Source organism: Lithobates pipiens, unplaced genomic scaffold, assembly GCF_037356315.1.
Source record: "Lithobates pipiens isolate NorthernLeopardFrog02 unplaced genomic scaffold, aLitPip1_a1.2 Scaffold_1, whole genome shotgun sequence".
In the NCBI taxonomy this organism is placed as follows: domain Eukaryota; kingdom Metazoa; phylum Chordata; class Amphibia; order Anura; family Ranidae; genus Lithobates; species Lithobates pipiens.
The window spans coordinates 227732273-227758653 of NW_027507685.1; the positions used below are offsets into that span (position 1 = coordinate 227732273).

At 45.0% G+C, this 26381-nt stretch overlaps 1 protein-coding gene across 11 annotated transcripts in view; it reads left to right on the forward strand.

Annotated features, from left to right (window-relative positions):
- LOC143983984 (H-2 class I histocompatibility antigen, Q7 alpha chain-like) overlaps window positions 1-26381 on the forward strand; it is a 119409-nt gene that overhangs the window by 54461 nt on the left and 38567 nt on the right. For 8 of the 11 annotated variants that reach the window (XM_077484216.1, XM_077484233.1, XM_077484252.1 and 5 more), the window contains 4 exons: window positions 752-838; window positions 3307-3366; window positions 12998-13021; window positions 16694-16795. In XM_077484216.1, coding sequence (XP_077340342.1) covers window positions 817-838; window positions 3307-3366; window positions 12998-13021; window positions 16694-16795 — 208 coding nt within the window. In that variant the 5' untranslated portion in view covers window positions 752-816. The remainder of the gene's footprint in view (window positions 1-751; window positions 839-3306; window positions 3367-12997; window positions 13022-16693; window positions 16796-26381) is intronic. The other 3 variants (XM_077484280.1, XM_077484261.1, XM_077484271.1) reach the window with 1 other exon arrangement.

Consider the following 26381-nt stretch of genomic DNA (forward strand, 5'->3'; position numbering starts at 1 on the left):
CAGAGCCCGTCAGGAAGTTGGCGTGGCGCTGCGCTAATCACAGGCAGGGAGACATTTCCCTGATCTCTGCAGCCGGACATCGAGGCAATGTCTCACTGCCAGTGATTAGCGCAGCACTGCGCCGACTTCCTGGCGGGCTCAGCACGTGTTCCATGCGAACACGCCTGAGCTCATCCTTAGTTGGTATGAGGCGAAAAACTGTTTTTTGTTGTTTTTTTGTTGACTTTAAAGCGGTTCTTCACCCTAAAGGGGAAGTTCCGCTAGTATTATCCCTCCCCCCCTCCGGTGCCTCAATCGGCACCTTTCGGGGGGGAGGGGGGTGCAGTTACCTGGATAATCCAGGTAACTGCACCCACTTCCGGCCAGACCGCCGCATGGCTCTGCCCACCGCCGCATGGCTCCGCCCCCCCGTTGTGTTCTGGGAAACACACAGTTCCCAGAGACACAGCGGGGAACCAGCGCAGCGCGACTCGCGCATGCGCAGTAGGGAACCGGGCAGTGAAGCCCTCTTGCTTCACTTCCCGATTCCCTGACAGAGGATGGCGGCGGTGGCTGCAGCGAGACGAGCGATCGCTCGTCATCTGCCGCCGACATCGCTGGAACCTGGGACAGGTAAGTGTGATATTATTAAAAGTCAGCAGCTGCAATATTAGTAGCTGCTGGCTTTTAATATTTTTTTTTTTGTGCAGCTCCTCTTTAATATTTTTGAAAAGAAAATACTCTCACTAAATGATTTAATTTTGCTTTTCAGCTGGACTAGGAGGGGACATTTGCATAGCACCAGGACAAGTAAAAATCCGTGTCACATCATAAAGAATGCCAATTGCCACATTTGATGGTAAGTGATGATCATGAACATTGCCAAGGCTGTTTTTTGGAGCCCGGGAACTGATCTAGGGCAGGTATCCTCAAACTATGGCCCTCCAGCTGTTGCGGAACTACGCATTCCATGAGGCATTGTAAAACTCTGACATTTACAGACATTACTAGGCATGATGGGACTTGTAGTTTCTGAACATCTGGAGGGCCGTAGTTTGAAGACCCATGATCTAGGGGGTCCCTCTTTGTTGAATTTGTGAATAGTTGCAGAACAAAGTTGTAGGACTTATTCACATTATTTGCAGTGATCTGCATTTTTCTGCTCTGGATATATGCAGGTCACCACTAGGAAACAGAAAACACTTGTTTTCTATGTGCTCTGTTCACACCACAATGCTGGTGTGATGTGCAGTGCAAAAAAATGCAGCATGTCTTAATTTTTCTGCACTGCACTGGATGTCACTGCACAGCAGCACAGCAGCGCAACATACTATGTGGCTGTGCAGTGACATGAATAAAATGTCACATTTACTAAAACTGGAGAGTGCAAAATCTGGTGCAGCTGTGCATGGTAACCAATCAGCATCTAACTTCAGATTTTTCAATGAGGCCTCATGCACACTGGACGTTAAAATGACATAATAAAAAACAGATTTTGCACGCTCCAGCTTTAGTAAATCAACCCTATGTGACAAATCAATAAGAAAAAAAAAAAAAAAGCATTATGATTAAACTGAAACATACATTGCACTGCTCCCTGCCAGAGCCATCACTGATGGCATCTCATGGCAAAGAACTCTCTGAGGATCTGTAAAAAAGAATTGTTGCTCCCTAGGCTGTAAGAAGATTGTCAAGACCCTGAACTGAGCTGCAGCATGGTGGCCAAGACCATACAGTGGTTTAACAGAACCAGTGGTTTAACAGAACAGGTTCCACTCAGAACAGGCCTCACAATGGCCAACCAAAGAAGTTGAGTGCGTGTGCTCAGCGTCATATCCAGAGGTTGTCTTTGGGAAATAGAAGTATGAGTGCTGCCAGCATTGCTGCAGAGGTTGAAGGGATGGGGGGGGGGGGGGGGGGTCAGCCTGTCAGTGCTCAGACCATACGCCACACACTGAATCAAATTGGTCTGCATGGCTGTCATCCCAGAAGGAAGCCTCTTCTAAAGATGATGCACAATAAAGCCTGCAAACAGTTTACTGAAGACAAGCAGACTAAGGACATGGATTACTGGAACCATGTCCTGTGGTCTGATGAGACCAAGATAAACTTATTTGGTTCAGATGGTGTCAAGTGTGTGTGGGGGCAACCAGGTGAGGAGTACAAAGACAAGTTTGTCTTGCCTGGTGGCTTGGTGGCAGGAGTGTCATGGTCTAGCACTGCATGAGTGCTGCCAGCACTGGGAAGCTACAGTTCATTGAGGAAACCATGGATGCCAACATGTACTGTGATGTACTGAATCAGAGGAGGACCTCCCTCCCTTTGGAGACTTGGCTGCAGGGCAGTATTGCAACATGATAAAGACCCCAAACACACCTCCAAGACAACCACTGCCTTGCTGAAGAATCTGAGGCTAAAGGTGATGGACTGGCCAAGCATGTCTCCAGACCTAAACCCTATTGAGCATCTGTGGGGCATTCTCAAACGAAAGGTAGAGGAGCACAAGGTCTCTAACATCCACCAGCTCTGTGATGTCGTCATGGAGGAGTGGAAGAGACTCCAGTGGCAACCTGTGAAGCTCTGGTGAACTCCATGCCCAACTCCATGACCACACATGAAATATTGACACCTTGGGCCCAATTTGGACATTTTTTACTTAGGGGTGTACTCACTTTTGTTGCCAGCGGTTTAGATATTAATGGCTGTGTGCTGAGTTATTTTGAGGGGACAGCAAATTTACACTGTTATACAAGCTGTACACTCACTACTTTACATTGTAGCAAAGTGTAATTTCTTCAGTGTTGTCACACAAAAAGATAGAATAAAATATTTACAAAATGTGAGGGGTGTACTCACATATGTGAGATACTGTGTGTGTGTGTGTGTGTGTGTGTGTGTGTGTATATATATATATATATATATATATATATATATATATATATATATATATGTATATATATATATATATGTATATATGTATGTGTGTGTGTGTATGTTCATCATTTTTAATTCACGTGTGTGCTGTGAACAAGGCTTATCGACGAAACGCGTCTGTCACTGTCTGTGTACTCACTGGTATGGCAAAATAAAATGCTTGAGGATTATGGAGTTCCCAGCTGTCTTTTTCTGACAACTATACTGTCTTCTGGTGGATGGGAAGACGCCACAGCTTTGGCACCCAGATTGCAACTTTTAACCTGCACTCGAATTCCACTGCCCTGAACGATGCATTGTTTTTGTTTGAATCCTTGACACAAAAAGATTATAAGTAAGGTCACTTCTTAGCTAGAGTTTCTTCTTAAGATATCTTTCTACATTTTACTACAGATGGCATTAAACTATCGATCCCGGAGACAGCTGGAAGGTCCATACGATCCTGTTATTTGCGTGAGTAAAAGTTTGCTTATTTGTAAGATGCAAATCCACAGATAACAGAGTGTTTAAAAATACAATAATATATGCATAACCCAGCCTTTCAATACATGCGGAGCAGCTAATAACTCTCTAATGATAACCATTTTGTTTATTATTGTGACCTAACAAACTGATATGCATATTGCTGATTAGTATAAATAATGTATGCTAAAACACAGTCATAGTCATTTTCAGGTTAATAGGCCATGAATTGCCATACAAATAGCCCGAGGAGGCTCAGCACTGCCCTCAGGAACATGTACCAATGCAGAATAAAAAAAATAAAAAAATTCTGAGGGGAGCAGCGATTTTATACCTCCCAACCGTCCCTGATTCACTGGGATTGTCCCGCAAATTGGACACTCTCCCGGGGAATCAGGGCTAAGTCCTGAAATGGCCACGGCTTATGCGGTTCGCCATGGTTCCTGCATGCCGGCGAGCTACACTTGCAGGGCAGCTGCATCTCTCCCCTCTGCCTCTCACACACACACACAATGCACGGAACCCGTCCCTCCTCCTCCTCCTGTCCTGTGATGTATTCCTGTACACAGAGGAGGAGGGGGGGGGGGGGGCACACCAAGCTGTCTGAACAGCATGGGATAGCAGGAGATTGGACAAAAGTTACAATGCAGGTAACCCTTGCACTGCTGGCACATCATCACTGCAAGGGATCATTTTCAAGTTGGACTTTAACAGCATTTTAGTGCTGAAGGGTTTCAGGTTATGTTGTACCAATCTTCAGGTTTGCCAGTTAGAACAATTGTTGGTGTGTGAAGACTGGCGCATTCATGTCCCCAATCTCCATCAATTGATAATATTTTATGTATCATAGCCAACATCCTGGCAGTGTTGCAAGAGCTGGAGAAGAGTGCTAGTGCTTGGAGTTTTAGAAAAACAATGTGCACTTCTCTCCAAACTCACAGTGCAGTGCTTAGTGCCTGGGGCCACATGTAGCCCATTGCCCCTTTTTATGTGGCCCATTGATCCCCTGCAGACACTTATCTGTAATCTGTCATGTATCATGTCTCCAGTCTATGATTGACTACTGTAGCATGCCCCCAGTTTTCAACAACCCCTGTAGCATGCTCATAGTCTCTGACAGTCTTTTGGAGCAAATCTGCAGTCTCTGACCATCTCCTGTATCTTTTCTCTTGTATCACATCCACAGCCTCTGACAGTCTCTTGGAGCATGTCCACAGTATCTGGCGGTCTCTTGGAGCATGTCTGCAGTCTCTGACGATCTCCTGTATCATGTCTCTTGTATCATGTCCGCAGTCTCTGACCACCTATTTTTTTCATGTACGCAGTCTCTGACCATCTCCTGTATCATGTCTGCAGTTTCTGACCATCTCCTGTAATATGTCTGCAGTCTCTCACCATCAACTGTATTATGTCCATACCTCTGCTATGCAGTCCCTGACGATTTTAATTACATTTTATTTTAACAAAGTTCTTTAAGTTAGGCTCAGACAAAGCAAATTTTATAGGTACAAGGAAGCAGGGGTTTTGTTTAACCACACCCCTTAAGCCCCTCCCACTGCTAGGCACTTTCCACACCCACAATTTGCCGCGATGTAGCGCATAGCAGGTCTTTTTACTCCTCCAGTGTCCCTCAGTCTGTAATTGAAAAGTTGAGAGGTATGAAAATGTTACTATAGTTTTAAAATCAATATTAGAAATGCAAAATTCCTAGAAATAATAAGCCTGGGTGATGCCCCACGTCACATGGCGCAACTGTGTGACGTATACAACCTACCTAGCAAAACTGACATTGAAAGATTCAGGTTAAATTACTGGCAAATGTCAGCTTCAGCTTCTTTGTTCTGGTATCGATATTAAGGGGCAAATCATGCAAAAAAACATACCAGACCTTTATCCAAGCATGCAGCATGGCAGGATTTGGGTGCTCCTGAACCACACAAGGCCTCATGCCCTCAACGGAGCGGTACCCTGCCAGGTTGAGAACAAGGTCATCATCCCTACAACCCTGGCCTGGTGTTTGTGGCGGGGCGGTCTATGGGTGGGGGCTCATCAGAATCTATAAGCCCCCTTTATCAATAAGGGGCACCGATAACAGCCCCCCATGCAGATGTGTAAGGGGTACTTGCAGTGGCGGCTGGTGTTTTTTGTTTCCCCCCAGGGGAACCTTAAATCCCCCGCCCACTCGCTGTTGATCGGTCCAGTACTTACCCCATCGAGGTGGCGGGCAGCAGCTCCTGGGTCCTCTCCTCCTCCTCGCTTCTGCCGTGCATCTTCTCCCCTACTCCTAGGCGTTCAATAGGATCGCCCGTCCTTTCAGCCAATTGGGTGATGGATCTCAAGACCTGCTTCCTGATTGGCCAGGAGGAGGATCAGTGTTAAAATAGCGATTATTCATTTGCTATTGTAACACTCCTGGTTGGGCTCGGTTCTCATTCTCTGCTCCCTGAGACCACCCTTCAAAACCCCCCTCATTGGAATGCATGCACCCTGCATGTAGATTAGGGGGCCAAACCCATGAATGGGGGGGGCACCTGTGCACACTTAATGGATGGGCTGCCCCTGAGTACTTGTTCTTCAAGTGCAGCCTAGTTCTTCGATTTGCTGCTGTATCTTACCTAATTAGCACAGGAATCAAAATCTTCAAATCTTGCACTAGTATCGCACAACAAAACAATGCAATTACCATAATGTTATTCTATAGGCCCTCTGCTTGTAGAAAACATGCAATATGTTGAGGGTTTTAAGTAATCTTCAAAAATAGTCAATTTAACATGAAAAAAAGGATACCGGTAATTTTAAAAAACACAAGCTCTTTTAGTATAGGTATAGAAATCAGGTAGCTATTTAAATACAACCCGATATGTGTAAAAGTCTTCCTTAGTCGACTGTTCCCTCTGATTAGGGAAGAGCTTCGTGTTCGAGTCGAACATTGGCTGTTTGTCCGTTCGGCGAAATCCGAACATTTTGGTCCGTTCGCGTCAAATTTGCGTGGCGCTCACGGCCCACAATGCACTGCGATGGCGCAGTGCATTGCTGGCTCATGATTGGCCAAGCATGCACTGTGACCCCGCATGCTTGGCCAATCGCAGCGCCAGCAGCGAGGAGAGCCATGATTGGCCACAGGCAGGATGCCTGTGGCCAATCATAGCTCAGGCTGTGTAGTGCACGCCCCACACTATATAAGGCCGCCATCGCGGCGGCCTTGTGTAGTGTGTTGGCGTCTGAAGCAGTGAGTGTTCTGTGTACCTTCAACACAGTACACACCGATCATTTTCGGCCGATTTTCTATCTTGCTGTTGTGTAGTGGTTATTGTCGGCGTGCCCTGACCGCAGTATACACCGCTATATTCACCTCACCTATATAGCTAGTGATCTATCTTTAATAATAGAGCTTGCAGTCAGTAGTGTTAGGAGATAGTGCGTGCTGTCTGCGTGCTCTGTACCCAGTACATACCGCTATATCCACCTACATAGCTGTTCTCTATTTGAGCCCACTTGCCATCTGCAGGAGTTATTGGAAGTTGTGTGTGCCTCAAGCACAGCACAGTATACATCTGTATATACCCCTTTATCTCTGGTGTTCTCTGGTTATTGTCTGCGTGCCCTGACCGCAGTATACACCGCTATATTCACCTCACCTATATAGCTAGTAGTAGTGATCTATCTTTTATAATAGAGCTTGCAGTCAGTAGTGTTAGGAGATAGTGCGTGCTGTCTGCGTGCTCTGTACCCAGTACATACCGCTATATCCACCTACATAGCTCTTCTCTATTTGAGCCCACTTGCCATCTGCAGGAGTTATTGGAAGTTGTGTGTGCCTCCAGCACAGCACAGTATACATCTGTTAGTGGGTGTTGTGTGCCTCCAGCACAATATACACTACCCAACTGCTGTTTTACCCAACTCCCTTCAGGCCATTACCATGTCTGGAAGGCCAGCAAGGAGAGGCAGACAGGCGCGAGCCGATAAAAGAGGGCAAGCAGGCTCTGTGTCTAGAGACAACAGTGCTGGTCGTGGACACGGTGCATTGTCATCAGCACGTGGCCATGGGACATGCGTGTCCTTCTTTTCGTCAGCTGGACATGTTGAACCGCAACATGCCAACGACTTGGTAGAGTGGATGACCAAGCCCTCTTCATCCTCCTCATCCTCTCTCACCCAGTCTCAGGGTAGTAGCAAAGCAGCTGCCAACGCATCGTCTTCCCTCCTCTCAATGTCATCATCAGTGACTCCTTCCCTAGACCCACCACGTCCTCCTGAGGAGTCTCCTGAACTCTTTGAGCACAGTGTTGGGTACATGCTCCAGGAGGATGCCCAGTGTTTTGTGGGCTCTGATGATGACACTCAGCTAGAGGAAGGCAGTAGCGTGAGCGCAGAGAGAGGGGATGCTCAAGAAGGACAGCAATCTGGCAGTCATGTTCCACAAGCTGCAGCATACTGCCAGGTTTGCTACAGCGATGAAGAGGGAGGGGATGATGAGGGCACTGACTCCACGTGGGTGCCTGGAAGGAGGGAGGAGGAGGAGAAGGAGGAGGCACATGTCCAACGAGGCAGGATGCCCTCCGGGGGCCAGCTTAGGGGCAGCACACCGACTGAATCACACCGCAGAGCTCCGCCTGTGCAGAGCGCTGCCTCTGCGCATTATTCTAAAAGTTCTTTGGTGTGGGCCTTTTTTGAGACGAGTGCATCAGATCGCACCGCTGCTATTTGCAACATATGTCTCAAGCGTATCTCACGTAGCCAAAACATCAGCCGCTTGGGCACCACATGCTTGACCAGGCATATGTTGACCTGCCATGCAGCTCGTTGGCAAGCGTACCTCAAAGACCCACACCAAAGAACAAAGCGGACCTCTCCTTGCTCCTCATCAGCTGGCATCTCCAACCCCACTAGACCTTCAGTCCTCTCTGAAACCTGCTCTGAGAGGAATGAAGGTGTAGAATTAGGTGTGTCACAGCCAAGTGCTTCCGGGAACTCTGCTAGCGGTACACCCACGTCCGATTATAGCAGGCAAATGTCCCTGCCCCAGCTGCTGTACCGGCGGAAGAAGTTCACTCCCAGCCATCCACATGCCCAGCGGTTGAATGCTAGCTTGGCTAAATTGCTAGCACTTCAACTGCTGCCTTTTCAGTTGGTAGACTCGGCCCCCTTCCGTGACTTTGTACAATGTGCGGTTCCTCAGTGGCAGGTCCCCAAACGCCTTTTTCTCACGGAAGGCGATTCCGGCTCTCTACCGGCATGTGGAAGGCAATGTCCTTGCCTCGCTGGACAGGGCGGTCAGCGGTAAGGTGCATATTACCGCTGACTCATGGTCCAGCAGGCATGGACAGGGACGTTACCTGTCTTTCACGGCCCATTGGGTCACTCTTCTGGCAGCTGGGAAGGATACAGGACAAGGTGCAGTAGTGTTGGAGGTTGTTCCGCCACCACGCCTCCAAAATGCTACTATTGGTTGTGACACACCTCTCTCCTCCACCCCCTCCTCTTCTTCTTCCTCCATGGCCTCTTCCAGTGCTCTGTCCTCAGAACCAGCGGTGCTCCGTAGGCGTTCCAGGGGCTACGCAAGTACGCAGGCAAAACGATGCCATGCCGTGCTTGCGCTGGTTTGTTTGGGGGACAGGAGCCACACTGGGGCGGATGTTTTGTCAGCTCTGCAGGGGCAGGCCGAGAGGTGGTTGACGCCACGCCAGCTTAAGCCAGAAATGGTGGTTTGCGACAATGGCACCAACCTCCTCTCCGCCCTCCGACAGGGACAACTGACCCATGTGCCCTGTGTAGCTCACGTCCTTAACCTGGTGGTGCAGCGGTTCTTGGGCAGGTACCCCGGCTTACAGGATGTCCTGAAGCAGGCCAGGAAAGTCTGTGTGCATTTCCGCCAATCATTTAATGCCTGTGCTCGGCTGGCTGAGCTCCAAAAGGAGTTGAACCTGCCCAAGAACTGCCTTATATGTGACATGCCCACCAGATGGAACTCAACATTGGCCATGCTGCAGCGGCTGCACACGCAGCAGAGGGCCATCAATGAGTACCTGTGCGACTACGGCACCAGGACAGGGTCAGGGGAGCTTGGTTTTTTCTCACCACGCCAGTGGGGTATGATCAGGGATGCATGCACTGTCCTGTCACCGTTGAGGAGGCCACAAGGATGGTGAGCAGTGACAGTGCATGCATCAGTGACACTGTACCTCTTGTCCACCTCTTGGAGCATACGCTGCGTGGAATAATGGACAGGGCACTTGAGGCAGAACAGAGGCAGGAAGAGGAGGACTTCCTTGCCTCTCAAGGCCCCCTTTATCCAGACAGTGTTCCTGCTGTGCCACCCATCACACAGGAAGAGGATGAGGAGGAGGAGGATGATTGTGTCAGCATGGAGGTGGAGGCTGGCACTCAGCATCAGCATCAGCAGCAGCAGCAGCAGTCCTGTAGGGATGATTTACAGTCCCAAGAAACACGTGGACTTGTACGTGGCTGGGAGGAGGTAGCTGCGGATCATGTTGTCCTTAGTGACCCAGAGGACTCCGGACCGAATGCCTCAGTTAACCTACGCTGCATGGCCTCCCTGATCCTGCAAAGCCTGCGGAAGGAGAGGGACCATTACTGGCTGGCCACTCTCCTTGATCCACGGTACAAGGGTAAGGTTGCCGACCTTATCTTGCCATCGCAGAGGGAGCAGAGGATGAGACATCTCCGGGAGGCCTTGCAGAAAGGTCTGTGCAACGCGTTCCCAGAGACTGGGAGGTTACAAACTTCTGGTCCTGGACAACGTGTTGCTGAGGCATCGGTCAGAAGGAGCGGTGGAGAAGGTGGCAGTCTGACTGATGCTTACAGACAATTTTTTAGTCCGCAGCCCCAAGGTATGATCGGTTCCAGCACCCATCGCCAGCGTCTGATTTACATGGTGCAGGAATACCTAGGGGCAAGGTCAGACTTGGACACCTTTCCCACCGAAAATCCTCTGGCTTACTGGGTCTTGAGGATGGATCACTGGCCAGAGCTTGCACAGTATGCAATTGAGCTACTGGCCTGTCCTGCATCCAGCGTTCTTTCGGAACGCACCTTCAGTGCTGCTGGTGGTTTTGTTACCGATCACAGGGTGCGCCTGTCCACCGAATCAGTTGATCGACTGACCTTCATCAAGATGAATCAGTATTGGATCACCCACAGCTACCAAGCACCTGAAGCTGATGTAACCGAATAATTTTTTTTTGAAATACCACATCCCTTCAAGACTGCCTATGCTGATGCTGAGTGACTGTCTTGTTATGTTGATTGTCTATCCTCTTCCTCCTCCGCTGATATGTTGGAAGAACATTTCTGGTTCTAGTTGATGCCATCAGCCCAATTTTTCTGCCCCTGTTTAACAGGGGCGTTTAAGTTCAATTTTTGATGCAATGCTTTGCAGCAGGGCTAATTCCTGCAATCAAACAAGAGTATATGGGAGAGGTTGCAGTGTGGTGGCACCAGCACCAGTGCCTAAGGCCCAATTTTTCTGCCCCTGTTTAACAGGGGCGTTTAAGTACAATTTTTGATGCAATGCTTTGCAGCAGGGCTAATTCCTGCAATAAAACTAGAGTATATGGCAGAGGTTGCAGTGTGGTGGCACCAGCGCCTAAGGCCCAATTTTTCCGCCCCTGTTTAACAGGGGCGTTTAAGTACAATTTTTGATGCAATGCTTTGCAGCAGGGCTAATTCCTGCAATAAAACTAGAGTATATGGCAGAAGTTGCAGTGTGGTGGCACCAGCACCAGTGCCTAAGGCCCAATTTTTCTGCCCCTGTTTAACAGGGACATGTAATTACAATTCTTGATATAATATTTCAGAGGAGGGCCCCTTCCTATGCCCACCCAGAGTAACAGTGAGGACTTATAGTGTTGTGGCACCAGCACCACAACCACCATAGGTAAATTTTTCTACCACTGTTCAACAATGGCATGTAATTACAATTCTTGATATAATCGTTCACAGCAGGGCGCTCCAGCGCCCACCAAGAGTCACTTTGAGGGCTTACAATGTTGTGGCAAAACCAACACCTTGTTCCGCCATTTCTGCAGAGCAAATAGGACAGGCCCCTACTTTCAAACATCCAATTTACAAACATCTCCTACTTGCAAACGGAAGGAGACAACAGCAAGTGAGATGAAAAAAGATGGACGACAAAACAAATTATACAGGGGTGATAACCCTTCCCTATGTTTTCCAAAAAGCTTTAAAATAGTTTTTTTGACTGGAGCTACACTTTAAAAATGTACCAGTTGAAAATTACAAACAGATTCAACTTAACACAACAAACCTACACAGTCCCTGTCTTGTTTGCACCGCCTGTATACTGCTGTTCTGAGTATATAGGGCCTGGGGGCCACACGCATTTCCTTTTTTTGATATGGGTACGGGGTTCTCCTTAATATGCGTACAAGACCCAAATAGGCTGGTAATGGGCAGGGAGGGCTACCCATGCCATTTTTCTCAAAGAGTTTCAACCATATTGCAGGAACCAGATATAACATTAAAACCGCAAGCAGTTTTAAATGGTGTTATTTCCGTTTAATGTCATTTTGTGCAGGGACTGTTCTAAACACGGAAAACACGTGGCACTTCACAGGCATACTACAGACACCCCCCAGGCACCATATTTAAAGGAATATTTCACTTTTTTTTTCACTTTAATCGTCATTAAAATCAGTGCTCCCGCCAAAACGGCCATTTTTAAAAACATTTTAGGCATTGACCCATGTCCCCTGGGGCAGGAGCCAGGTCCCCAAACCCTTTTTAGGACAGTATCTTGCATATTAGCCATTAAAATTATCACTTTTCATTTCGAACGTTCGAGTCCCATAGACTTTAATGGGGTTCTAACGTTCGTTCGAATTTGGGGTCCGTTCGAAAGTTCTGGTGCGAACCGAACCGGGGGGTGTTCGGCTCATCCCTACCTCTGATCAATGTGTTAATGGCAACTTCAGCCTGGACTCCAACCAGGCCACGCCCCAATGTGTTTTGCCCCACCCCTCGGAGCTTAGTCATGGGGATCCATGATAATCCGATACCTTTGCTTTTTTCATGGTGCTTAGAGAGCCATTTTCACAGTGCAGAGTAATGTAAATATTGCTTTGGTGCTGTTCAATATTTAAATACAACCTGATATGGGAAAAAGTCTTCCTTAGCCGAATGATCCCTCGGATCAATATGTTAGTGGCAACTTCAGCCTGGACTCCAACCAGGCCACGCCCCCCTGGCGCTTTTCGCTCCGCCCTTCAGAGCTTAGTCATGGCGATCCCTGAAAACCTGATACCTTTGCTTTTTTTCATGGTCACAGTGCAGACTAATGTAAATATTGCTTTGTTGATGTTCTGTCTGTCTGCAGTTTACACTGATCACCAATACACAAGCAGAAACCTTTCTGATTTAGTAGGTTGATGTACTAAAGGAGTAGAGTGTGTTTACTTTGCAAATTGAACAGGCTACACTCCCTTTTGTAACTGACTAATTCTTTTAACTGTTATATATTAAAAATAATTACTGGTTAAAAGAAAATTGTACGATAGAAAGAGCCAGTCTCATCAATTCTGTTAACATCCAACTACAATAGTGACACAAGAAAATTATTTTGTCATTTGCTTTTTTCTAGAACCTGATGAGGAGACTCTTGAAGGTGAGAACTAATCAGCTTTTTTCTATCTGAATTCTGATTTCAAACATTTACTATGACTAGAGACGTTTGACCATTTAGGAGACAATAGTGAGCAATTCTGAATGTCAGATATTGAGAGTATGTTAGCAGGTGCAGTTAGCTAGTCTGACACTAGGTGGCTTTGTCCAAACATAGTATGTAGTATTAGTATGTTAAAGGTAACTATTACATTGGCTGTTAGGTCCCCTTTTAGAGAAAAGCCTCTTCCAGTGATATAGCGGATGGAGATAGTGCCCATATAAATGCCAGGATGGGAGGAGTCTTAGACATGGGACATTGAAGCTGAACACCCCAGAGTCAGACAGATGTAGTGAGCTACTGCAAGGGCCCTTCACAGGGCTGAAACCTTGGGTGACGCAGTTTAACACCCAGAAGAACCGGCTGTAGTCACCCTGACTCTTGTTACGGTCTGCTGTGGACTGTGAGTAGGCTGTAAAAGGCCTTTTAGGCAATACTAAGTGTTATCTGATGTGAGTACTAGTAAACTGGGAGTGAGAGTAACATTTGGGAGCGTGCCCAGCTGGGCAGAACTATAGAATGGGACACTGTGGTGCTCCCAAGGAATGAGTAGGTATAAGGGAAGATGACTTATTATGTGCTGGCATTCCACACCCAAACGACTGATACAGAATGTCCGTTCCTGTGTTGTGCTCCATACTGAAGAGTTCTTTCAGTATGGCAATGTGACGTTAGATATCGCAACCCTCTTTAAAAAGCTGCAGTAGTATGAAAAACATATTTCTTGTATGGACATTTATTTTATTCTTAAATATTAAGGCCTACGGCCAGGAATGTCGTGACTGGGCTTACGGCCAGGAGTTTATGGCGAAGGCATCCAGCTACCAGCAGGTGGGTTATTGCCCTATACGAGAGAGAAGCTGGGCATGTACTGGCACACTTTGGCACCAACACACAGCCAATCAGAAGTCCCCTTACAAGCAGGCTAGAGTCTTTATTTTTTATTCAGAATAATGAGGAATGGAAGTCTCATGTTGAATTGGCACAATCATGCAAAAATCTCATTGGGTCTTGGAGTGTCTTCACATTATTTAACCCAAAACTTCAGTTATCTATCTGATGTAAACATAAAATTAATCATTTGAATTCCTACACTTGTATTTCTATAAAGCGTCCCTTAAAGTCTAGCACCTTTTTATCTCTTTATGGTGCTGTACACCCACATGTTGTTATAATTGCGACTTTTGCGAGTGTTGTTTGGAGTTGCTTTAAAATGGTTAGTGAGAAAGCTGCTTCAAACCCTCACACTCCAGAGATCTGTGCTGGCAGAGGTGAGTAGCAGTCACACCCCTCATCACAACAATCTGTATAGTCTTGTATTTCGGAGAAAGGGAGAGGGTGTATCCAACCAGATCTGTGTGATTACTGAGTGCACGGGGTCTTATCTGGCCTCTGATAGCTCTGTTAAGACACCTCGCCCAACTGCTGTAACAGTAGAAGTGGCAGTAAGAATTTGAAAATAGATGTTGCTAGCATAATATCTGATTGCATCTTTGTGACTTTAGATGGACTTCCACCCCTCATTAACATGGGGTACATTAATGCGTACTCCATGCAGGGGCTGTGTTTAAGCGCATAGGGATGCGCAGGTGTTCTCTGTATCCCCAAGCAGACAGTCCTTTTGAGGTCAGTTGGGACACAGAAGCTGCAAGAACCCAGTTGCCTCCTAATGTGATATCCATGTGGGTGAGGGTGCATGGCTCCGAATGAAGCCAGTGTGAGTTTAGTGACATGCACTCGCACCAACAGGTCTTGTTTTCAGGCTTTCCATTATTTGGCACAGGTGATTTGATCAGTTTCACTGACATAGTAATTACAACAGCCGTTTCATCTGAGGGAAATCCTGAAAACATGGCCTGTTGGGGCGCCTTGAGGACTGGAGTTGAGAAATGCTGGTCTATGCAATTGCTGCATCCCAGGTGATTGGGTGCATCCCACATCTCACCTTGAGCTTAGCAAAATACAAACTATACAATCAGTGTGGGCTAACTATCACCCAGCCAAAAACTAAATTTAACAAGTAGCCCCTGTTTAGGACAGAGTGATTACACTTTGAAAAATTAATGTTGCTGGGAAAATAACAATTGAAAACCAATGCAATATTTTGTATTTGGACATAAGGCATTGTAATTTTGTCATTCTAGAAATTGCAATAAATCCTTGAAGGGTGCTGAAAATCCTGTTTTGGATAATAAGTACTCATAATTGAGTAATTGAGTACTCATTAGCAGGAAAAAACAGACACAGCTGAATCATTTTTGATCCTATACACACACAACTGGCCAAACCAAGTAGAGATGCACTTGTCTGGATCCTCAGTTTGTATAAGTCAATAAGACCCCTTTCACACCGAGGGAGCTTTGCACGCGCTATAGCATTAGAAATAGCACCTGCATTCCGCCCTCAAACTGCTGCTCCATTGTGAAAGCCCGAGGGCTTTCACACTGGAGCGGTGCTCTGGCAGAACATCAGGAAAAGTCCTGTCAGCAGCTTATTTTGATCGGTGAAGGAGCGGTGCATTTACCGCTCCTCCACCACTGCTTCCCATTGAAATCAATGGGGCAGCGCTGCAATACCGCTGGAAAAATGCTGCTATTGTGGTGTATCGCGGGCGGTTTTAACCCTTTCTCGGACACTAGCGAAGTGCCCCACTAGCGGCTGAAATGCACCGCAAATGGCCCCTAAAAATGTGTGAAAGCCCTCTAAGCCCTTGTACACACGGTCGGAGATTCCGACTACCAAATCCGTCGGAGTAATTCCGACGGATTAATTACGGAAGAGGTCCGGAAGTGATGTTGCATACACATGGTCAGACTAAGTTGTCGGAAAATCCGATTGTACATAACGTGGTGACGTTATTTCATTAGACGGGACTACATTCAGGCTAGTAGCCAATAGCTTTGGTCTAGGAATTTGATCTGAGCATGCATTGCACTTTGTCTGTCTCAGTAGGCTACACATGATCGGAGTATGTCCGATAAGAATTTTGTCGGAAAATTTTACCGGCAAGTTGGAAAACTTGATCCGTCGGATATTCCAACAGAAACAGTCCGATGCAGACCACACACAGTCTGAATATCCGACAAAACGGTCTGATAGGACACATTCCGTTGGACTCTCTGACCGTGTGTACAAGGGCTAAGTGCTGATGACAACTCAAGTGCACTAGGAGTCCAAATGTTCATGTTTATGTCCAAAACTTGTCCTAAAGAATTCTTTAGATAGACAGATGGTGTTTGCATGTTTGAATTGTGTCCAGCTTTACCATGAGAGTTCCTCTTTACTATTTTTCCCTACACCATAAAAAAATGACCCATAGATGAAGTCTCTGGTCTTGAGTTGTCCACATCTAGACTTCCATAACTGGTGGAGACACTTTCACATTATATACAAAATCTAGACTTCAAGTAGAACTGTATAGTTGTTCTAATCTCTCTACATGCTATCCAAAACTAAAAGAAAAGGTTTGCCTTTAGTAATCTTTCCATTCTCCTTCTAGAATCTATCTCACCAATTGTATTTCTTTATAAAACTTTTGGGGTGTGCAGCCCTGCCCGACTCTCACACATGATTGCTTCCATTATACCAATTTTATTTCTTTCTGTGTTTTTCAAGATGTAATTGTACTTTGTCCGGAAGAACCTCCAGAATCTCTCAAATCACACGATGATTGTCTGCAAGCATATCAACCTAGACCAATCGAATCTTGTTCATTTGGTAAGCAGCAAAAGACATACAATAAAACAGCTAAATGACTTAAAAAAAGGGAAACACCCCCTCGTTGTCTTGTCCTGAAGAGATGGTACCATCTAGAATACAAGTCTGCAGGAGCTGTCAACAAATGTAGAATTCATTTTGGGCTGTTTTATTAGACAACCAATCAAATTCTTCAAACACTGGATATAAAATCACCCTTTATTCATTATTTAAATAAGGATTTCATAGAAATAAAAATAATGCAAAATATAAATATGTAATATCAGTTTATAAACACAAAAAGTGTGCAAAATCACGACAGTTTACCTTTGATTAAATGTATTATGAGAAGGGGGTACATGCTTGTGATGGTTGTTATTTATTCAAATCATGGTATAGCTAGTGTAGAAATGGACCTGTTCTGTAATGTTAACCTGTTCCCGCTGGCTGTGCTCATATATGCAACCTCTCAGCAGGTGGGCTTTAATGCCGAGAGGCCACATATATGTGTTCCTATGTGATCATTTTCTGTGCTGAGAGCCCACGCCCTACGCACTCCCAGCACAGTTACCAGGGAATCAGAAAGCTCCCAATACATACTTGTGATCGGGAGCTTTCTGATCATGAGACTGATGTGACAGCCAATCACAGTGGTCACATGATCGGAATGCCTGCCTCCTCCTCCCAGCATTTAAAGCCTCTTAAAAGGGCCAGGAGGCGGCGGCTATCATAGGTTATCTAAGCTGCTTTTCAGTTCGAAATAGTGTCAGGCGTTTACCCCAGCATTTATAGTCACACAGGTGGCTCATTCAAATGAATCCAATCACCATGGAATGTGTCAAGGCAGATGTTGATTGTCCAAAAACAGGATTGGTGGTGTAAAGATTTGTGAAAACACCCTTTTCTAATTAAATCATTCAATCCCATGGTGCCAGTAAGCTTGCAATATGTGCGAATTCTTCAAATTACACGGCTAAAGGTGTGAATTGTAATAATAAACAAAACTGCAGCGCTAGTAAAAAACATAGGTAAAATAAAATTGCAGTAATGGTAGTAAGGCTCTTACATAACCTAAAAGTCTTATAATATATATATATATACACACACACACACACACACGTTCCACATCATGAGAGAATCCTTCACCATGATGATAAAAAGAAATGTCAAATGCAACTAAGTCCCTTTAACAAAATGTTTACAGCATGATTGAGACTTCCATGAATATCAAGATGAACCACAGTCACAACATTTAAATCCAAGGCATACCAGAAAGTTGGACCTCAAAGCCTAGATCTCAATCTGAGCTTTAGTATTATACAGTGGAACCATGGATTACGAGCACAATCCGTTCCAGGAGAATGTTTCTAATCCAAAGCACTCGCGTATCAAAGCGAGTTTCCCCATAGAAGTCAACAGAAACAAAGATAATTTGTTCTGCATTGACTTCTATTGCATGCAATACTGCATGTGGCCAGAGGTGGGGGGCGCCAGGGAGCCTCAGAAATACTTGTGTACAGCTCAGCTGAGCTTGGAAGGGCTCAGAAACACTTGGGAATGGAACATTTCCGAGTCATTCCGAGTATTTCCGAACGGCTCTGAACCTTTCCAAGTGTCTCCGGTGCTCCCGGACCTCTGGTCAAATGCGGTACTGCACTGCCCATTAGCTTGAATTATGCTTATTTTGCGAGACAACACTCTCAAACCGAGTCAGAATTAAAAAATAAAAGTTGCTCGTCTTTCAAAACGCACGTTAACCACGTTACTCGTAAACCAAGGTTCCACTGTACAATGCTCATACAGGATTACCAAACAGACCACAGCTGCCTTATCTGTTCCCAATGCCACATTTATAATGTGATAATCACTATCCACAAAATAGAGTAAAATGGCAATGGTGCAGATTACTTAAGGCTTTCATAATCTTATTTGTAGAGGAAGCAGTATTAGACAGCACTACATCCTGAAAACTTATTAAAACAAACTCCAAAGGGAAGGACATTTTGGACTTTTACAGGTGTGCAAGGGCAAACAGATTTAAAAAGAATACTTTTACAGCTTTTGTTCACATAAGATTCAAAGATAATAACATACGAGGTGTGTCCAAAATGTTTGGTGAATGGTCCAATATCTCAACGACAACATGGACCAGGTGCACACATGTTCATGGCTATTTAGACACACATCAAGAAGCGCAGCCTAGCATGGAGTACACGTGACCGCCAGGGTAAACCCGCTGCTGGCAGTCAAATGTAGTCAGTGTGAGAGGTAGGGTCACAATGCAATGGATCAATGAGCAAACATCAAGTTCTGCTACAAATTGGGGAAAACCGCGACGATGGAAGCTTCAAACAGAAAATGTGTTTACGACTTTCACGACGGGAAGGGAACGATCAAGGATGAGCCATCGACAAGCAAAACCCCAGACATGATCGAGCGAGTGTGACGAATGCTGCCATGAGTTCAGCGTCTGACTCTTCGATTGATGGCGCAGGAGTTGGGCATTAGCAAGCACACGGTGCTCACCATTGCCCGCAAAGATTTGAGTAAACAGAAGATCTGTACCCAGTTTATGCTGCACAAGCTGACAGACGAACAGAAAACAAAACAGTTGGAAAACTCTGGAGATTTCATTACCATGTGTGACCAGGATTCATCCTTTCTGCGAACCATCATCACAGGGGATGAGACCTGGTGCTACTAGATTGATCCAGAATCCAGGCTGCAATCGGTAGAATGATCTTCCACACGACCCAAAAAGAGTCTCCTGCAAAAGCTGATAGTTTCCAGAAGCTTTATGAAGGTTTCCAAAAGTAAGTTGTGAAGCATGGTGATTATTTTGAAGGCCAATAAAGGAATTTGTTTTCTGATACCATTCACCAAACATTTTAGACACACCATGTGTGTGTGTGTGTGTGTGTATGCATGTGTGTGTATATATATATATATATATATATATATATATCTATCGCAATGACAACAATGTTTAGCCTGAATACAATGCAAATTATATTTTAGGACAAGATACAAAACAAAATACTCCCAAAGGGGCAGGGATTTTTAAGGTGCCACTAACTTTCAAATTTGGTACATAATAAAATTTTAATATTTTATTACATCAAGTAAAAAATATGTCACAAAAAAACAGAAGAACAATTAAATGTAAAAACCGTCTAAAATACATTAAAAGTATGATGGATCAATTTATCTTGGATATTTACAGCCATGATCTATATTGGTTGGTAACCATGCAATGATAATCCCAATAATCCCGGCATGTTTCGCCAAGTATTAGACTTCTTCAGGGGATATATATTACCATACCTGAACAGATAAATCAAGGTACAAAAATGAATATACAAACACATGCTTGTCAATAAACATTGTATAAGTATTTGAGTATTCACCATCCAGAAATATTGCAAAAAAACAAATAAAACATATTAAGATATGGTGTGAAGATTGATGGAGGGCATCTTACCAATGTCTTAAATATTGAATCTCTTGATCCAAGAGATAGGTAACTTCAGTGTTCATAGATCCATACACATGTTCAACAGGGAGAGCAAACCCACCCAAAAAACAAAGCGGGGTAGAGATATGGTGGCCATAGGAGAAATGAATCGGTCCAAAAACAACTATAAATTAAAGAAAAAGGAATTTGCTAATAACTCTGATGAAAAGGTGACTAGTGACAGTACATGTCAATTTGATAGGTATAAACAGGGCCGATTTTTAAGGCAGGGCAAAAGGGGCAGCTGTCTTGGGCCCTGTCATTGTTGTGGGGCCCAAAGCAGTTGCCTCATACTTGCCAACTATCCTGGTTTAAATTCCCTTGTCTTTTGAAGTTTTAGTCCTGTGCTGTGTCCTGATATCTCAGTGTGAAGTCCTGCTACTAATGCTGCCCAGCTCTGCCCTATTGTTGTGTACAGATGACTCGCCTGCAGACCCTGTGTTTACATGTAAACCGGCATTCATATGTAAATAGCGGCGGCTGGCGGCATTGATATGTATATCGTGACCCCATGAAGTCATATCCACCGTAATCTCTAGCAACCAATCAACAAGCAGAAATCATGTGCTGTAACCTCTAGCAACTAATCAGTGAGCCGTAATGTGTGCTGTAACCTCTAGCAACCAGTCAGTAAGCGGTAATGATACACTGTAACCTCTGACAACTAATCGCAATAGCTGCCTGATCTGATTCAGTATACTGATTTTGAGTCTAGCTGCTATTTATTGTATGTCTCAGAGCAGGTGGAGAGCAATAACTGCATGGGGGGGGGGGGGCAAGAAATAATTAGCCCAGGGTCCAATCAATATTAAAGACAGCCCTGGGTATAAATAATGCGCAAAGGGCTGCATGCACATTGGGATAAAAAAATAAAAACATATAAAGTGACCAAAGATATGCAAGTTTGTAATGATATATTGAGAAGAGCAACAAAAGTGGGACTTTACATGAAGTGCGTGGGTGCAATGAGATAAAATTTGGTGAGTAATTGGGAAAATGTATTAATTGGTTCATAAAGTTAATCAATATAAATACAGTATACATCCAATATTATCAATTCCATATAAGAATATATTTGGTACAATAAAGTAAAAATAATGAAACAACTATACATAGTAGTATGAACACAGGAAAATTTTCCACCGTACACCAAATTCATGTTGCTATAAAACCATAGATATAAGGTAGTGCCTGCCTGACAAATGGCTCGGATATCCAATTGGGAGAAATGTTGATAAAATATATGGAGAATTAGACATAGTTGAAAATAAACACGACAGTTGGTAGCTCTACGCGTTTTGTGGCTGAGGTACCACTCGTCAGGAGCAAGCGCATGTCTTCTCTAAAAATAAAATGATATAGAAATGGTCTGTTATTGACAGACTTACGGTAAAGGTGGGGCGATAAGAAAAAAAAACCCTCCCAGAGTTCATTCTTATGTAAAATGGTGAAAAATGGCAGTAGCTAGATGTCGGCTGCCGCCAGCCCTTTGGAGGCACCCTCCCTGGGAGCCGAGGCGGACAAGTCAGCGGAGGTAACCCACAAGGCGCCGTCCGGCCGGCCCAAACTCGCGAGGCGAATCTGCGTGTAAAGTGAAAATTTAAGCGGCAATAGAAAGCAAAAGGTGTCATCAAAAAATGGACTGAAGTGATTATGTGAAAAGGAAACAGTGTGTATTGATTGGGGGAAAAAATAAATAAATAAAAAATAAATTTTAGAGAAAAGAGAGTGCAATCGTGAGTGAAATCCTCAAGAGTGAGGGCAAAAAGATTGCTGATATTGGAAAAAAGAGACCAAGCACCACTATAGCACCATAAGTACGAGTGTGAGGGAGTAAAAAAGAGAAGTGAGGGAGGGGAAAGTTGATGTATCAATACCTCACAGGGTGCATGTACCAACATCTGACAGGTCAGTTTCCCCATTCAAATGAGAGCAACTTAGAATGAACAGTCCCAACTGGGTTATTAGAGAGAGAGATATATAGTAGTGAGACATATGCACAGAAGATCAAAGACGTAAAGGATGGTAAAATGTCCCTAAACATAAAGAAAATCTTGATGCTACAATGGAGAGAGGTAAGACCTGTGCACACCGCGGGTCCCTGCCATGCCCAGACGCTCAGGGCTGCTGATGGGGGGGACAACCAGTCCTCTTGTAGGGGGCCCGAGCACACGGGGGGGCCCACGCGGGGTGGGGGATTACTGACAGATGACAATTGTGTCTTTTTTCCTCCAGCAGCTGAATGAAAGCTGCTCTCCTCCCATCTCCCTGCTGCCAGCTTTTATCTGCTAAGAAAGATACAGTCTTCTCTCAGTAATCCCCCTCCTCCCAGCACTGGCTCTAAGGTTAGCTCAGCTCCTGAGTTTATCTCTCTAACTTAGGCTCCATGCGAAATCACTGCTTCTACAGGAGTTTTGTGTTCTGCCTTTAGGAGCAGTTCAATGTGATTCTATGTGTCTATGCACATTTGGATGATTACAGGCATATTTTGAGCTCAAAATTTTGAGAAAGGAGTAAAAAGCCTTCTGGTTTGCGTTTCTCATTGGAGCTTACTGGCAGAAAAAATGTAAAACTCTCCTAAACTCATCTAAACTTTGTATAAAAAATGTTCTATATGAGTGTTTTTTTTTCTGCCAAGTGAACTGGAGTTTTTTTAAAGCCCAGTGTGCATGGAGCCTAACTTTGTTGCTCTCCCTCTGTCCCTCGGATCACAGAGGCTGTGTATTTTTTCCATCTCAACTTCATTTTTATTAATTAACTCAGTTTTATCTTTTAGATTTAGCAGGAATTCTGTGAGTTATGTTGTATTTGTGTCTGCTAATAATTTTATTGTATTTTTAGTGAACTGTAGCTTTAATATTTTCTCTGACGGGGGGGCGGGGCTATCAGGTAGTCTGTATGGGGCCCCATAATTTCTATCAGTAGCCCTTCGGACGCTTGTCGGGGTTTGGTCCTATTATCTACACTCCTCCCATCACAACAGACCATCTGCTCTTGTTCACCACATTTATATAATAGTTATAACTACTTGTAGACAAACTGGCCCCCTCCTACAAATTCAGGTGCTTAAAGTGGTTGTACACGCTCTACAACCACTTTTACCTACAGGTAAGCCTATATTAAGGCTTACCTGTAGGTGCTGGAAATATCTACGGGCGCCAATGCCTACGGCGCATGTGCACTTTAGAAAGGGCAGATTGTGTCGTTTCTAATGGGGGTCATGCCGTGACTGGCGGCTCCTGTGCGCATGCGCGGGAGTGACGTCACATAACTCCGGCCAGTCACAGAGCCGGAGTTTGCGACCTCGGAAGGAAGAGGGGTGAAGATGGAGGCTCGCTGCTAGTTGGGACATCGCAGGCTTCGGTTTCAGGTAAGTAACACATAATGGGCTCCTATGCGATGCATACTAGCCCATTATGCTTTACCTTTGCAGGGAAATAAAGAGGAAGTAAAACCCATCACGGTTTACTTCATCTTTAAGGATTTGGTAAAACTCTGACACGAAATATATAAGAACGTGTGTGTGTATATGTATGTGTGTGTGTGTGTATATATATATATATATATATATATATATATATGTATGTATGTATATATATATATATATATATATATATATATATATATATATATATAAAACACGCATAGATATCCTATTTAAGGCTGAAGCTGCTACCACATAAGCTTGCCGATGACAAGCAAATTCAATTTACAACCGATAAAAAACATTCATCAAGGCAGTGTTACATATACAGTGTTATCTTAACAGTGTATATATGGGTAAAGTCCACAGAGTAATCCTTGCAACTGTGTGATCACTTCACATTAACAGATGTACTAGAGTCCAAAAAACAGGGAGAGTGCTTGATTATATCCTAGATATAGTCATTTCACCATCACCTCCACACGTGTATAGTTGGGGGGTAAAACATCCCCCTATGAATCAGACTCTTACCAGACTGTGCTAGGTAACAGGCACAGAACACCAGATCTTAATTTCAATTCTGCTGGTAAGTTAAAGGGTTTGTAAAGGTTTGTGTTTTTTCACCTTAATGCATCCTATGCATTAAGGTGAAAAAACACCTTGCAGTGTCCGGCCGCCCAGCCCCCCCCCCCCCCCCCCCCGTTTTTTACTTACCTGAGCTTCGAATTTCCTTGTGCGCAATCCCGCGTCGCTTTCTCTGTGGCTTCTCGGCTCTTCATTGAATAGATTGATAGAAGCACAGCCATTGGCTCCCACGGCTGTCAATCAAATCCAATGATGCGGGGGGCGGGGCCGAGTCATACACTCGGCGGCTATGGATGCTGAGTGTGTTACACGGGAGCGCGCCTGCAAGGTAACCCCCTCGGGAGAGAGCTTCCCAGAGGGGGTTATCTATTGCGGTGGAGGAGCCACAAGAGCCGCCGTGGGACCCCGGAACAGGTGGAACGGGGCCACTCTGTGCAAAATGAACTGCACAGTGGAGGTAAGTATGACACATTTGTTATTTAAAAAAAACTAAAAAAAAAACTGAACCTTTAGTGTCACTTTAATCACAGATCCTGTTACAGCCGGGAGGACGGGACACCCGCTAATGAGAATGACACTGACTGATCGGTGCACAGAAGTAGCTGCTTCATTCATTAATATTGGTTTTAAACAACAGTTAATATACAATTCTCACTCCCAAATCTTTCTAAGTTACCCAATTCCTTGACAAGTAACACAGAGTGAAAAGGAGTAAAGCCCCATACACACTATCAGATTTTCTGCTGATTTTTTCCTTCAGATTTACCAAAACCATATAATATGAGGTCAAACCTTAGGAATTGCAATTTCTATGCAATCAGGCAGGCCCTTCTACTACATGGTTTTGGTAAATCTGAAGACAAAAATCAGCAGAAAATCTGATAGTGTGTATGGGGCTTTATTTGTTCTGTGCCTTTTCAGATATAAACCTGATCTTTTTATCCACAGTGTTTGTGTTCACTCACTAAAATCTTCCTCTCCCAAGATTCATATCTTGGCCCATGTACAGTAATACCTTGGATTATGAGCATATTTTGTTCCAGAAGAATGCTTGTAATCCAAAGCACTCGTATATCAAAGCGAGATTCCCCATAGGAAATAATAGAAACTCAGATAATCCGTTCTACAGCCACTGCTTGTCTATGCAGTACCATATGTGGCCAGAGTTGAGGGGGCGCCGGAGACACTCGGGAAAGGTGCCCCCGCACCTCTGGCCAAATTCTGCTCATCTTGAGGGACAACGCTTGCAAAACAGGTAAGATTTAAAAAATAAAACAACTTGCATTGTGAAACGCTCATAAACAGCGTTAATTGCAATCTGAGGTTCCACTGTATTGTCCAAATATCTGAACCAATGACTTGGCGTTGTTCCTTTGAGTTCAAGACCCCCTCTCTGCCTCTTCAATGTACAGGTGCTCTATAATAGGGGACACTAGTGATTGTATTGCACAGCCATATTTTCTGTCTGTAGAAGTTGTGCTTGTTCTTGAAATAGGGGGTGAGACACACTTCATGGTGGTTGGAATAAAGGGACTGAGCTATCTGTGTGGCTATAAATGCCAAAGTATTTTCCTGGCACTCATTAGAACTGAAGAAGCCGCTTGGATAAGCTCCACAACGTCTTCACCATTACAGAAGAATCTAGATGCGACTAAAGCCACGTACACACGTAGCTGTCTGTCCGACATACTTAGTCTGGCGGACTTCCCGCCAGACTGTCCGTCGGACTTTCCGAACGGGCTACTTGCCCACACACCTTTTCAGCGGACTAATACTATCCACCCTACTTTTGAAATGAACGGACTCGCCCACACACGAGGAGAAAAGTCCGCTCATTTCGAGCGCGTCTGGTATGGACTTAAAGGGTAACCCCAACGCCGAAAAAAATCAGCGTGGGGGTCCCCCCAAAGTCCACAACAGACCCTTGTCCGAGCATGCTACCCGGCCGGCCAGGAAAGGAGGGGAGAGCGAGCGCCTACCTGGAACGGAAGGCAGCGGCGACAGAAGACCGGGCCACCGCCTGTAAAAGAGCTATAAGAAGGCGCGGTGGCCCGGCAGAAGAACCGAAGAGGGGGACAAGACCC